This window comes from Cuculus canorus, chromosome 1 (assembly GCF_017976375.1).
Source record: "Cuculus canorus isolate bCucCan1 chromosome 1, bCucCan1.pri, whole genome shotgun sequence".
Classification (NCBI taxonomy): domain Eukaryota; kingdom Metazoa; phylum Chordata; class Aves; order Cuculiformes; family Cuculidae; genus Cuculus; species Cuculus canorus.
In genome coordinates this window covers 141,644,731-141,657,855 of record NC_071401.1, presented here as the reverse complement: position 1 = coordinate 141,657,855, position 13,125 = coordinate 141,644,731, and the positions used below count along the sequence as shown (strand labels likewise).

The 13,125-nt window shown below is 38.6% G+C and overlaps 1 protein-coding gene across 19 annotated transcripts in view; it reads right to left on the bottom strand.

Moving 5' to 3' along the window:
* Window positions 1-13,125, bottom strand: part of MICAL3 (microtubule associated monooxygenase, calponin and LIM domain containing 3) — a 177,062-nt gene that overhangs the window by 97,624 nt on the left and 66,313 nt on the right. For all 19 annotated transcript variants that reach the window (XM_054052402.1, XM_054053503.1, XM_054052322.1 and 16 more), the window contains 10 exons: window positions 9,387-9,594; window positions 8,549-8,665; window positions 7,804-7,905; window positions 7,137-7,292; window positions 6,465-6,565; window positions 5,545-5,802; window positions 4,830-4,945; window positions 2,877-3,003; window positions 2,271-2,364; window positions 960-1,107 (listed from right to left, as the gene is read on the bottom strand). In XM_054052402.1, coding sequence (XP_053908377.1) covers window positions 960-1,107; window positions 2,271-2,364; window positions 2,877-3,003; window positions 4,830-4,945; window positions 5,545-5,802; window positions 6,465-6,565; window positions 7,137-7,292; window positions 7,804-7,905; window positions 8,549-8,665; window positions 9,387-9,594 — 1,427 coding nt within the window. The remainder of the gene's footprint in view (window positions 1-959; window positions 1,108-2,270; window positions 2,365-2,876; window positions 3,004-4,829; window positions 4,946-5,544; window positions 5,803-6,464; window positions 6,566-7,136; window positions 7,293-7,803; window positions 7,906-8,548; window positions 8,666-9,386; window positions 9,595-13,125) is intronic.

Sequence of the window (13,125 nt, the reverse complement as noted above, 5' to 3'; positions counted from 1 at the left end):
GTGTGCTTGGAACTAAATTAAGTGTTCACTTTTGTCCTCTTTTTTTCTTGACTGATTCATATTTTAGTTCTGCTGGCTTTTCCCAAAACTTGTAGAACTGTATAGAAAGCTATAGCTTGTAGAGAGTTATATAAACCATTTTAAGCTATCTGAACTCTTCACAATCTATACAGCTACTAAACAGAGCAGCTCAGGTCAACTCGACTACATCAATAAGGAAGCAATTTAGTGCATGTGGAAGGCAATAACCAAGTGATTTTTTAGCATGCTTTACATTGGATAATGTATTTAAATACAGTTCTAGCATTTGTTTTTTCTGATGTTCCTTTTGGGAAGTCAAAGTCATTTCAAATTTCAAATAAAGTACCAGAGTCTTTGCTCCTATTATTTTTTCCACCCAGTGTTTTCCATTCTAGAATCTAGGCACTGTTTTACCCAATATATCATGTAAGAGGATGCCCCTCTCTTTCATCCAATCAGCACATTAGTGCACAACCCATAGTAATGTCTCTATTTAGACTGTACGCCACTACTTCTAAAAAGAGCAGCCTAAATGTCTTTTTAAAAAAGAGTTAGTGTTAAACATGAGATTTGCAGAGAGCTGTGTGGAGACTTTTACATGAGAAATTTAACTGAAGTTATGAACTATTCCTGACTAACTTCACAGAGAAAAGAACTGTCAGTCAATAATGCTTTCCAGTCAGTACCAATTTGAAGCTTAATTCTGTCAAATCATCCGGAAGAGAAAATGACAATACATTTATCCTCATATTCATCAAGCTATTACGACTTTCCACTCTGCTGGTGAAGAACCATACGTTAGCTTCTACCAAGTTTAATCGAATTCATTTCAATCCATTTCTAAGTCACAAATGTCTCGCCTCAGTCTCCATACTATTAGATCCAAATATCACTAACATCCTGTTCTTCCCAATTATTCAAAACAGCCAGTTACTCACATTAAGTCTGGACGGTATCTGTGGATAATGGCACACAAAGCTAGGCCACTTTTCCATGACATTGTGAGATCCGTCACATTTACACCAGCATACCCATCAGTCTGCCTCTGGCACCAACTGAGCAATTTACTAGAGCGAGCTACAGACTCTGTAAGAAATCATATTTTTAAGTAGAAATGCACAACAACTCTCTCTTAAATTCTGAAACCAACATAAAAACCATCAACAAATGGTGGAATCAACAAATAAAAACCATGTAAAAAGCAAGCTCCTTCTACAATGATCAATACAAGACAGAATTCTTAAGTACTATCTTATCTATTTCAGATACAAGAAAGCATTTTTAATTTGCTGAAGAGTAATTATCAAAGTTAAAACCGCCAGGCTTTTCACTCTAGCCCTTGTAAAAAAGCCCCAGGAATTATAAAACAGTCACAAAGGCTAGTTTTGAATATGATCAAAAGGATATACAGTAACACAAATGCCCTCTAAAGCCCAGATATACTATTTCTAATGGAAGAATTACAACTGTACTCCTGCAACTTTTTCTTTTCTCTTGAAAGCGTTCCTTTAAAAGCACTGACCTGTTTTGACCTTGTCTTACTGCAAGATCTGACAAGATTACAGCCTAAAGGGACATGGTTGCAGGCCAAAGAACAAATCAAAAGACTACATAGCTATTCAGCAGTGAAAGGAAGGCTTAGCAGCAAAGTGCCTTTCTGAGAGTCCCCAGACACTATCTGGACATCCAAAGGCAAGGTATGCAAAAGGAAAAGTTCAACATACCCCTCAGGGTACAGGAGTAGTAGACAGATACTAAAATGCTTATCACAAGGCATCTAACTTGCAGAATAATGCAAGCAAAGTGAGTTTTCATTTAGTTAATTTAAGGGACGAGATTAAGTAAAGGAAAGCACAAACATGAAAGACTGCACAAGAAATACCTTCTGTTATGACTGTAAGAATTCCGAGTTTACTGTTAAAAGTCAATTCAGGCTAGGTACCAGCACTCTAAGTAAGGACATTGATATAGGATAAAGAAGGGAGGGTGGGGAATGCTTGCATAAGAAAATATGCTTAGAAATATAAAAGCATCATAAATGAAGGGAAGCCAAACAAACAAAAATATATTTATATCTTAATTGAAACTTAAAAAATTTGAAAAATCAGCCTATTAGCAAAACAACTGCCGGATACTTTTTCTAAACCAAAAGAGACGAGTTAAGTAACACTTTAGAGACTTGCTGTTCTGTGTCCCGCACTGATCCAGCCCCAGAATACTGAAACGAATGGAGCAGTAGCCAGGCCTACCATTTCGAGTCAGCTTTGGTGTCCTGGAGTTCACAAAGTTTTCTATTTCCAGGTGAATGTCTTTCAAGTCTCCTGTATTATACAAGTGCCGTACCTAAAATGACACACAAAAATAAAAAATTACGAATATGTCATGAACCCCAAATCCATACACGAAGAGAAGGACAAGAAAAATCCATCCCAATGCACAGAAAGGAAAATAAGTACACTTATGTTGCAGAAATCTCTAGTCCAAGAACCCCTGAACCACACAGTTAATAAGCGCTGAACAGTCTAGCAGACGAATGCTGCTCAGTGGATACCAAAGTGGAATGACAGACTGCAATATTGGATCATTACAACAGAAACGCATACACGCGCATGCACACACCCATACAGATTTCATGTATCACTGCAGCAAGGTTCAAATTGTCAAAATACAAAATTTCTCAACATGAATTTCTTAAAGTATAGTGGTTTGCTCTTGACTGATATATCTGCTTTTTAGTGCTTCCGCACTACACTGCCACATCAGGGCACTATTTGTCCCGAATATATTAATATAGCTTCACCTAAGGAAAGACAATGCAGACTGCAAGGATTCATAAGCACTGTTTGTCCAGTTACCTGCTGTGGGCGCAAGAAGTTGACGTTGATATTGGGATACCGGGTGGCAGGATCAATGCTGTAATGGCTGAAGTTTTTACTCACATTCTCAGGGGTGGTCTGAGGCAGTAGTCTATAAATGCTTTCCCTTGGGAAAATAAAATGTAAAAGAGCTTTGGGGTTTGTTTTATTCCTTTGTTGTTGTTTATGGTTTTTTTGTTGTTTGTTTCTTTAATAAATGCATCACTACTAACACTGTTAAGTTAATCCTGAACAGATAAACATTCAGATTGGAAATCTAACCACTTCAGACACTGAATAGCTAAGTTTCAGTGTAAGTGTATTAAAATCTGCAATTTAATACAACCCCAGAAATCAAAAGGCGGGAAGAAAACAATACATTAAGCATAACTGAAAGGATTCCCCTGTTCAAAAAAGACACTGAGACACTGGAGCAACTCAAGAGGAAGGCCACCAAGGGGACTGGAGCACCTGCCCTGTGAGGAGAAGCTAAGGGAATTGGTTTTGTTCAGCAAGCAGAAGAGAAGGCTCAGAGAAGATCTTACTGTCGCCTGCAAATGTCTAATGGAAAAGTGGTAGAAGTCCAATTGCAAATGCAAATGCAACTTTGTCATCTTCCCCACTTTTTTAGACTCAAACAAATGGAACTTTAAATATCCATTGTGCCATTTATACATTTTTTAAAATGATACTGTGGTTCCTGTCAGTCAGAAGGGGCAGTTGCTTAAGTTTAAAATCGATTCTACCAGACCCTGCTTTTAATTCCTTCATCTTTTAATTACTCAAGTCCTGATCTTTAAGATATCACTCTGAGTTACTAAAACAACACTCAACCAAAGATGATGAAACATTAAGAACTCAATACCCCAAAGAAACACAAGATGTTGTTTTGCTTATATGGAACAAAGCAATCAGTTTAGGAGAACAAGAAATAAAAGCAGACCTTAGCTTCCTTGAAAAAAAAAACATGAACAAGATCTACAAGATAACAAGGAAGAACAAGAATTTTTGTCTCTGTTACTTTAAAGGCACCTACATCTTCATCTGCTTTGTTATTGTAAGACTGGTGACAGTAATCATAGAATCATCAAGTTGGAAAAGACCTCTGAGATCATCAACTCCAACTGTACCTGTCCACTGTTAAATCATGTCTCAAGCACCTCATCTACCTGCCTTTTGAACACCTCTGACTCAACCACCTCCCTGGGAGCCTCTTCCAGTGATTGATAACCCTTTCTGCGAAGAAATTTTTCCTAATGTCCAATCTAAACTTCCCCTGATGCAGCTTGAGACCATTCCCCCTTGTCCTATCACCTGTCACTGGGAGAAGAGACGAACAGCAACCTCTCTGCAACCTCCTTTAAGGCAGTTTTAGAGAGCAATAAGGGCATCCTTCAGTCTCCTCTTCTCCAGGCTGAACAATCCCAGTTTCCTCTGCCACTCCACATAAGACTTGTTCTACAGTCCCTTCACCAGCTTCCTGCTCTCTTCTGGACATGCTCCAGGACCTCAATGTCTTTCTTACAGTGAGGGGCCCAAAACTGAACACAGCATCTGAGATGCAGCATCACCAGTGCAGAGCACAGGGGAAGAATCACCTCCCTGGTCCTGCTGGCCACACTGTTTTTTATACAAAAGTATCAAAATGTACAGTAAGTCTGACTCACTTTCCCCATGTAATAACAATAAGCACGAAAGAAAGACTCTTCATCTAATCTGCTTTTAAAACTAGGACCAAGAACAGCCATGTTTCTTATTTCTCTATAAAATGTACTTTGGTGTATCCGCTCCTTAGGAAATTTTTTTCTTCAACTGAATCATACCCACAAGTATCCTCTGAAAACAGGGGCAATTTCTATCTCCCACTTTGTCTATACATTTGTACTAGAAAAAACTGGGATGAATGATGAGATGTTGGAGGATTAGGTTAGAACTGAAAGTGTCTTCTATTACCTCTCTGCAAGAACTTCCAAAGGACTAGCTCCAAGTGACCAACTTCGTACCATCCAAGCAGAGTCCATAGCAGCCAAAAATCCTCTGGCTATTCCAGTTCCCATTGGCCAAAACGGCTAGCATAATTTACAAAAAAAGCAGAGAAAGAAAAAGTATTAGTTAGGGAATATTTTAAACAAATATCAAGAATATATTCAGATGGTAATCTTCCGGGAAATTATAGCTCAATAATTAGCTTAAAGCTCCACTCCCACTGGGCTAGAAGAAGCCAGATGTCTGGGGAATTGCCCCCAAAGCGGATGGTCCTCTGTTTCCAACAACAATTCATAGCTTGGAATGCCTTAACAGCTTCTCTTCAGGATTGTACTTTTTAACCAGCTACAAAATGCTAACTATTAAGAGGCCTACGGTAGGTTCTGTAGAGAGTCTAACTGTCCCAATAAGAAGCAGATGGAACAGACAACTTCAGAAAAAAAAGTCTCTGCACACATTTCCTTAAGCAAGATCATTGCCACTCTAAATATTCTGTTTTCCTAACACTTCTATCCTTCCCTCAAACCTCCCACTTTATTAAATAATAAACAGCAGCTTCCCTTATAATAACTATCTTCTCAGCAATGACAGAATAGCAGTGATCACCTTTCGGTGACGGGTGCAATGGCTTGTGGTCATGCTTCAATTCATTGTTTACGCATTCTAAGTTTAAAACACAAACCTCTAAGAGACTGTCCCCAACCAGTGCCACAAGTAACTGGTGGCCATTCTGCTCTCGCACCAGGGCTGCGTTCTCCGATGCATACATGCACGTGAAGTCAAACATGGCCACATCGGGCTGACCATAGTGATTGATGGCGAAGTCCAGCGATGGTAGCTGCTGATTAGTGGAGAAGTCAGCTGCTTCTCTGGCATAGTTTAGCAGAGCCTCCTGGTCCACGTTCTCCCGTGAGAGTAATAACTCTGTATCAGCATAATCCTGCCAAAGAGAAAATTCAAAGTGAAATAGCCGAATTCACAAGTTTAAGACTGATATACACAATAGCTGGCTTTAAAAATCCTACAAACCTACTGATACAGGTTTGCCCTCTAATTTCATTAATTCCTATCCATGTTTATGCCTCCAAGAGAAAATTTGTAAATGTTTTATTGCAAGCAGTAATCAGTCCTGCTAGTATTTCTGACTGTGAAAGGGCTAAGAAGTTTCTGAGCATTTCTCTTCACACGTTTCAAACAAAAGGCAGAAGACCTCAACCCTTACTGATTAATTTGTGGCCAAACTACTTTTAAATCAACTTCTGCCAGAATTAGATAAATTTCCAATACTCTCTTCACTTCCTGCTGCTTCATTCCCATAAAATAAGGGAAGCTCAACTAACCTATGAAAAGTTCTTTAAGCACATTTCATCTTAGTATGAAAGAAACCCCTAAATCTACAAAGTAATACAAATTTGGAGAAGACAGATCTTGTCACAGTTTTCTAATGGCGCAAAATACTTTAGAAGGGCATTAACCACCCATGTTTTTATGTATAAAGCCTGTATATGGCAAAAGAAGACAGTTTTACTTCTTTCAGCATACTGAAAGCAAATTGTACCAAAATCTTGGTTAATAGGGAGTATAGGAAAAGTAAATACCCACATGCCGTATCACTCCTTTTTCCAGCAAGCTCTGTTTTTTGGCAGTCATGACAAAGTAGTGTGTATCATCTTTGTAGTAGACAATGTTCTCCAAGTCAATACCTTTTGACAGAACAAAAGACATTGCAGTGAAGGAACGAGTTACATGCTACGTGTAACATAAGCTCTATTAGAAGAAAGTAAATTGAAACTATGAGGTTGGAAGGCTTTAGGAGGAGAATGCCAAACAGCTTTCTCTCATGTTTTTGACAACCTTAAAATAGCAATCTTCAACAAAACCACAAACAGCACATTTCACCTGCATATAGCTATCTCTTAAAAAATATATTCATCATCACTCTTAAGTTTTGTTAGTCAGATGTGGTGTGCAGGAAACTGAACTCAGGATTCAGATTTTTCCTATTTAGGGCTCAAATATCCTGAAAACCTTCAGGGAAATAAGCTCTCCACTTCTAAACAAAAATGACACACATCTGAGTGATACACATCTGCTTTTGTACAGCTGTATAGGACAGCTGTAAAAACGGGGAAGTCAGATTTCAAAGGGAGACAGTAATGACTGACTTCCTCGCACAAGATGTTCATTTATTGAATAAACATGATACCTGAGTTACAATGTTGTAATAATAAAGACAAATAGTTTTCACTGGAAATCTAGCAACTGCTGTCAAACCTGTGGCTTCTCGTAGATCCTGGAAGAACTTCTGGTTAAATATGAAGGCCACACCGCTGATCTCTTCTACTTTGGCTTCAGCTGTGGTGTTGCGATTGATGAAGTTTGCTGTGATAGCAATTGCTAGTTTACCACGGAACTCTTTTCGGCGAAACCCTACAAGAAGGATAAAGTAGTAACACTGAAAGATAGAGCACACCTTCAGAGAAGGTTCAGCATGCCACAGACAAGTGCTCTCACAACACAGAGAGAATGGATCTGATGAATTACAAACCTCTCCACAGAGAAAGCACCAACTGCTTCATCAGGAAAATAAAAGCCCTTGTTTAGGGAAAAAGTTCCCTACTATTCTTTACCTCTTTTCCAAAAATTGCAACTTGCATCAAAAATATTAAGACAGAGTTCTCCACTACACAGAATAGCATTCCACGCTTCAATTCCTACTCCCAAAAGCAAGAGCTACAACACTACTCAACTAAAGAAAAAGTGTAGGAAAAGTTACCCAGGTCAAAAAACTTAATTCTATTTTTACATGGACTTTTTATCTCCCCCTTTTGCTAGTCAAATGTGTTCTCCAATTTTGACTGGGATGTTAAAGGCCATTTCTGTTCTAACCAGCTGAAGAATTAAAGTTCTATTTGACAGTAAATTATGGACACATGATTACCTTCTAAGGTGTTCCTCCTTCCATCCCCTCCAATGATTACTTCGAACTCATACTCGGATACTGGATGGGTTTTTGGGTGGACTAATGCACGCCAGCCTATTCCTATTGATAAACTTCAAGTTAATGACAATATAAACAGTGCTTATAGTAGAACAAATACATAAACCAATCCACTTTTTACTATCCATAATTCCTTCCTCATATGGACAGTAAAGATACAATACAGGACAGCTATATTGTTGACAGGGCTGTTGCTGACTTGCACAGTCACTCTGTGAATCAGAGGCAAAGACAGCTCTGGTAAACCCCCCATGTACTACTCCAAGGATCGCTAGTCTACCATCTATTCAGTTAATAATATGCAAAAAAAAAGGTGAGCCATCACCTCCTATGGTGATCAAAGAACAGGTTTCACAAAGATACAAAAAGCGTGACACGGATCACTCACTGGCAAATATCTTCCATGAATGCAAGGAAAGGAGTTGTTTTAAAAAACAGTACCACCATATTGTGGTCTATTTCTATGGTAGCACTTCAGGTGATTTTGTACATAGTAATTAATTTGGATTTGCCACCTGAAAGAACAAATCATACTAAAAATTCAAGGAAAAGTGTGTTAATAGTTACTCTCGTAAATGGAGCAGGAGGAAAGGGCTTAAGAGTCATAAGCAGGGTTAAGGAGCAGGAGTCCGTGTATCCTACCATAACTTCCCCTTTCTTTACTACCCATTTCAATGCTACTTGCTTTCATTCTCCTGATCCTCCGGAGGGTAAACAAGCCCCTGAAATTCCACATTAACATGGATCTCTATTCCCAAGATCAAGGCAACTTTCAAAAGGATAAGCTGGAGCTGACGGATACCTGGAAAAAAGCAGATGATAAAGAAATAAAAGAAGAGCACACAAGTGCCTTGGTGTCTCTGTTTGACATTACTGATAAACTGATTTAAAGGCCAGCTGCCACTTTCTTTTTCCCTGCTGTGTTCCCAGCACTTCATCCAGGTATGGATGCACTGGTGTGCAATATCACGGCGTGACAAGAAATTTCTCTACAGCTGAAACCGCAGCCCTTTTCAAAGAATAAAAAATAAATAGTTTATTTTTCTGTCTCAGTCCCCAAATCGGCATCAAGGGAAACAATCAGAACATGCATTGCAGGAGGAGGGAAAAGAGCACAAGCAGGACTGCACTTTTTTCACAGAGGGCAACTAGCCATTGGGTCAGTCTAGCTGTAATAGTGAACTGCACCCTTCACCCTAACACCTTTGGGCTAAGTGAGGGCACAGTAAGTTTCTCGACGCCTCTTCCCTCTCCAGTTAATGTAGGTAAAGTATGAAAATGACAGTGTGAACAATGTACATTCTGTATTGCATGTGTGATAATACCACAGCTGGCCCAATGCATTTGTTTCACATTTAGTTCAAGCCCAAAATGCACTCTGCAAAGGTAACGCTGAATTGTACTGTAAGGACTAGGACAGCGATTGGCGTAGGCTGAATTTTAATGAGTTATCCCCCATGCCCTCACACATCTTTCCCACATGGAGAACAAGTGCTGCTGCGTCTAGCATTAGCTGTACTTACTGATATGGTCTATGGATCCTGCACAGAATTTGCCGTAAAACTTTTTGGCGCCAAGACCCCTCAAGTCATGTATGGTGAATGGCCACAAATGCAGCACATTATTACGGGAAAAGGCATCCCTCTTTTCTATGACCACAACCTTGGCTCCTAGGAATGATAGGTCGATGGCTGTACGAAGGCCACAGGGTCCAGCCCCAATTATCAGACACTGCAAAACAACCAGCACAGAGTAACTTTAGGAAAAAGATACTTCTACACTTCTAACACAGCTTCCAAGCATTCCACAGCTCTTGGGAAAATAAGTGCTCTTTGTCTGCAACATAAGCTGAAATTGTAGGTCAGTCTTTCTATCGTTACCTGCTATGCTCTGCCACTGACAGGTTAAAACAATCAACAACTAGAAAACAAGGCATGTCATAGACCAGAGAAAACTTTGGAGAAACAGGCAAGTCACCTGCTTCTTTTAAACCCTTGTTTTAAGAACAGGTGCCAAGGTGTACTCTCCAAGCTATATAAACACCTGGAAAATAGCAATATTTCTGAAGGCTTCTCCCTCTTATTCCATTCATGTGCTTATTTTCCTAAAAAAAAAAACCCAAAAAACCACAAAAACCATGACGTAGTTTTTCGTTTCATCTTCCAAAGCCCGAGCTGGCCTTCCCTGAGAAAGTCTTCAGCAAGACCAAAAATTCTTCATCATCACTGAGTAGCACAGCAATGGATAAGGCAGATAAATACAAGTGTTTATATCATCTAGAGCAGCACAGACAGTAGTCAAGTCAGAGCATTCTAACACGACCATGCTGGAGCTTCTACTACTGCAGCAAAGAAAATGTCAGGAAAGCAAATATAATGTAAATACGAACTTTGTGTGACTGGACAAATTGTATCAAAATACACTTACTCCAATCTAGTCTTCCTCATATACAAGCTCTTTAATCTTCTCATATATTTTTCCACTCTACTTACAAATACTATCAGAAGTTAATAACTTGAGAATGTAAAAATACTCGCACATTTAGTGTTGGAAGTACTTTCAGAGAAACAAATGGCACAGCAAGATAATTTCTCTTAAGATTAAAAAGCCATAGTCAGTTGATACTTCTTACGTACAGAAACTGAGGTGCACCAAGAAAGCTGGCATGGTTACGTACACTCACAGAAACAGTATGCTGACCATTTTGTCCTACCATTTTTATATTTTTATCTCTATTAGTATAATCCAGATCCACAGAATAAAGACTTTGCTACCGTGATGACCGCTGCTGCCATGTGAGTGTTTTCCAGATCCTTATATACCCTTATGGCTGGACAAAGCAGCCCATTGAGAAATTCTTAAGTATAATAAAACTTAACCAGAACCAAATCTTCTGAAAAACATCCCATCCCAAAGCAAAGTTCTTTGTTCTTTGGTCAGCTCCATATGATAGTTTTTACAGGTCACCACATTTTCACTGGTTATTCACTGGGGCATAAATACTGCAAGTGATGTAAAACTGGAAATAAAAAGCCTGAAGGATGAACAGAACAGTACAAGTTACAGCAGTGACAACATAACAACTGACATGCAAATTCAGAGTAAAGACTACTGTATAAGATAAGAAGACACATAAATCTGAGGGCAGAGATCCAAGTCTAGAGGAAGGGAAAAGGAAGAATAACGGCACTGCTTCTTCAGTAGCTTCAGGAACCTGAAGGCATACGGGAGAAAAGGCAAGACCCACCACTGAGCTATTAAATTGCAAAACAGACTTGCATACTGAACAGGTGTCCAACTTATAATTAGTTAAAAGGAATAATCAATTAGGATCTAATCTAGTCTTCCAATTTAATATTGTCTTCTTTGTGGGCAAGTATAACTCTCAAACACCATTTAGTCTTTCTCTTTTTAAACTTGTTTAAAATTAGCTGAGTGGATCCTACTTGTTCAGATAATAAGTTTGCTCATCTGCCAATGATCAAATTCCAAAAGACAATCTGCAAAGAGACTGGATTCAATAAGCAATAGGACCACATTGAGTTGGGTGACTTATTCTTTGACAACTCCCTCCACATAAAATAGTTATGATGGAGTTATGTACAAATAAAGGGAGTGTACTAAAATCAGACTATTCAAATTTAGATCATACTATAAATTAATTGCCTGTAATTTTGTCATTGATATGTAAAAAACAGGTTTTTCCTCTACAGCCTTCCTTCCTGCCCCCAAATAAGCATGCGGTCAACATTTAGATTATGTTTAGGATTCTAGATGGTCTGGATGTAAAATATATGGTAGTCAGTGAAGTAATTCATGGTCAAAGTTGCCTTTTACATTTCACCATCAGAAAAATATTAAATTACATTGTCATGAAACACTGAATTTTAAGCACAACTAAAAGCACAAGAAAAGATTCTGCTCCCTTTTCCACCTCATAACACTTCTTCCTGTTTCAGCTCTTTCATGGAAACTCATCTGATATTCTCATAGGCAGCAATAACTACATGAGATGCCAAGTACAGCCAAACAAATAAAAGCAGCTACTACTATTCCTTGTTCCCTTTCCCCTTAATGACTCCAAGAATCTGCTGTGACTCCATGCGCTGAAGCTGCCTCACCCCTCAGAAACAGTTCTTTGCTTGAGATCTTTCAGACAGATTACATTAAGTTTATAGTAACATCACCATGGTTATGGAACATAAAATACAAACTGAAATCCTCTATTCTCCATTTAAGCAATGAAGAGAGCACACCATTTGTAATTATTTGCATTTGAGCAACCTATCACATCCAATGCTTGCTTTCACAAACACTGTATCTGAGTTCTGGTTAACTTGGACACTGGCCATGTGATGGGCCATGTGATGCGCTAACTACTGCCCAACTCCAGTCATGGCATTTTACCCTGACCAATTTTTAAATGGGTAAAGTAAGAACTACGCTACGGAGGACAAGAACTTCAAAACTGGTATATGTTCAAGTGCATAGAGACTGAGATTACTAAAGAAACGACTGAATTCTGTTCTGACAACATGGCTAAAACTCTAATCTTCATTTTAAATTGTGTGATCTCCACATGTACACTTAAATTTCCATATGTTTTTAATCAGTGTTTTGCAAAATACATTAAATATAGGAATACAAAACTAAGTGAGACAGGAAACATCAAACTAAGATGACTCAGTTCTCAAAAGGCCTCTACTTTGAATAGTTATGATTGTCTCAGGAATTTCATATGAAGATTTAAAGGCAGATACTGCTAGGATAGGAAACAAATAATTAACAGAAACTCTTATGAAAAATATAAAAAGAATACAGATATTTATCTTTTTTTTTACATGAAACATTTCAACAAATTTTATACATAAATCCATACAAAACTAATTTATCATCATTAAGTATATACTCCTTCAGACATACTAACAACACATTAGTTAATTTCGTTTTCTTACAGCTACCATTTTCGCTACTTAAAGTAGCATGAATCGCAAATCCACAGCCTTGTATGTTTCTGGGTTGGGGCAGAGGAGATGCCACCTTTAGTTTACACCATTCACTTTTAGCCTGTGTTTCTATACAGCCTCTCATCAACAGCTTTTTAGAAACACTGGCAAATCACTCTCTGGCTTGCCTTCACTCTCCTTCCTCTTTTCCTTTACTCTTTCTTCTCCTTGCACTCACACAGGACAGCAGCTATGGAATTAAATCCTCCCTTTCCTCTAGCAGAGACCAGTTTGGTGTGATCACTGACATATCCAT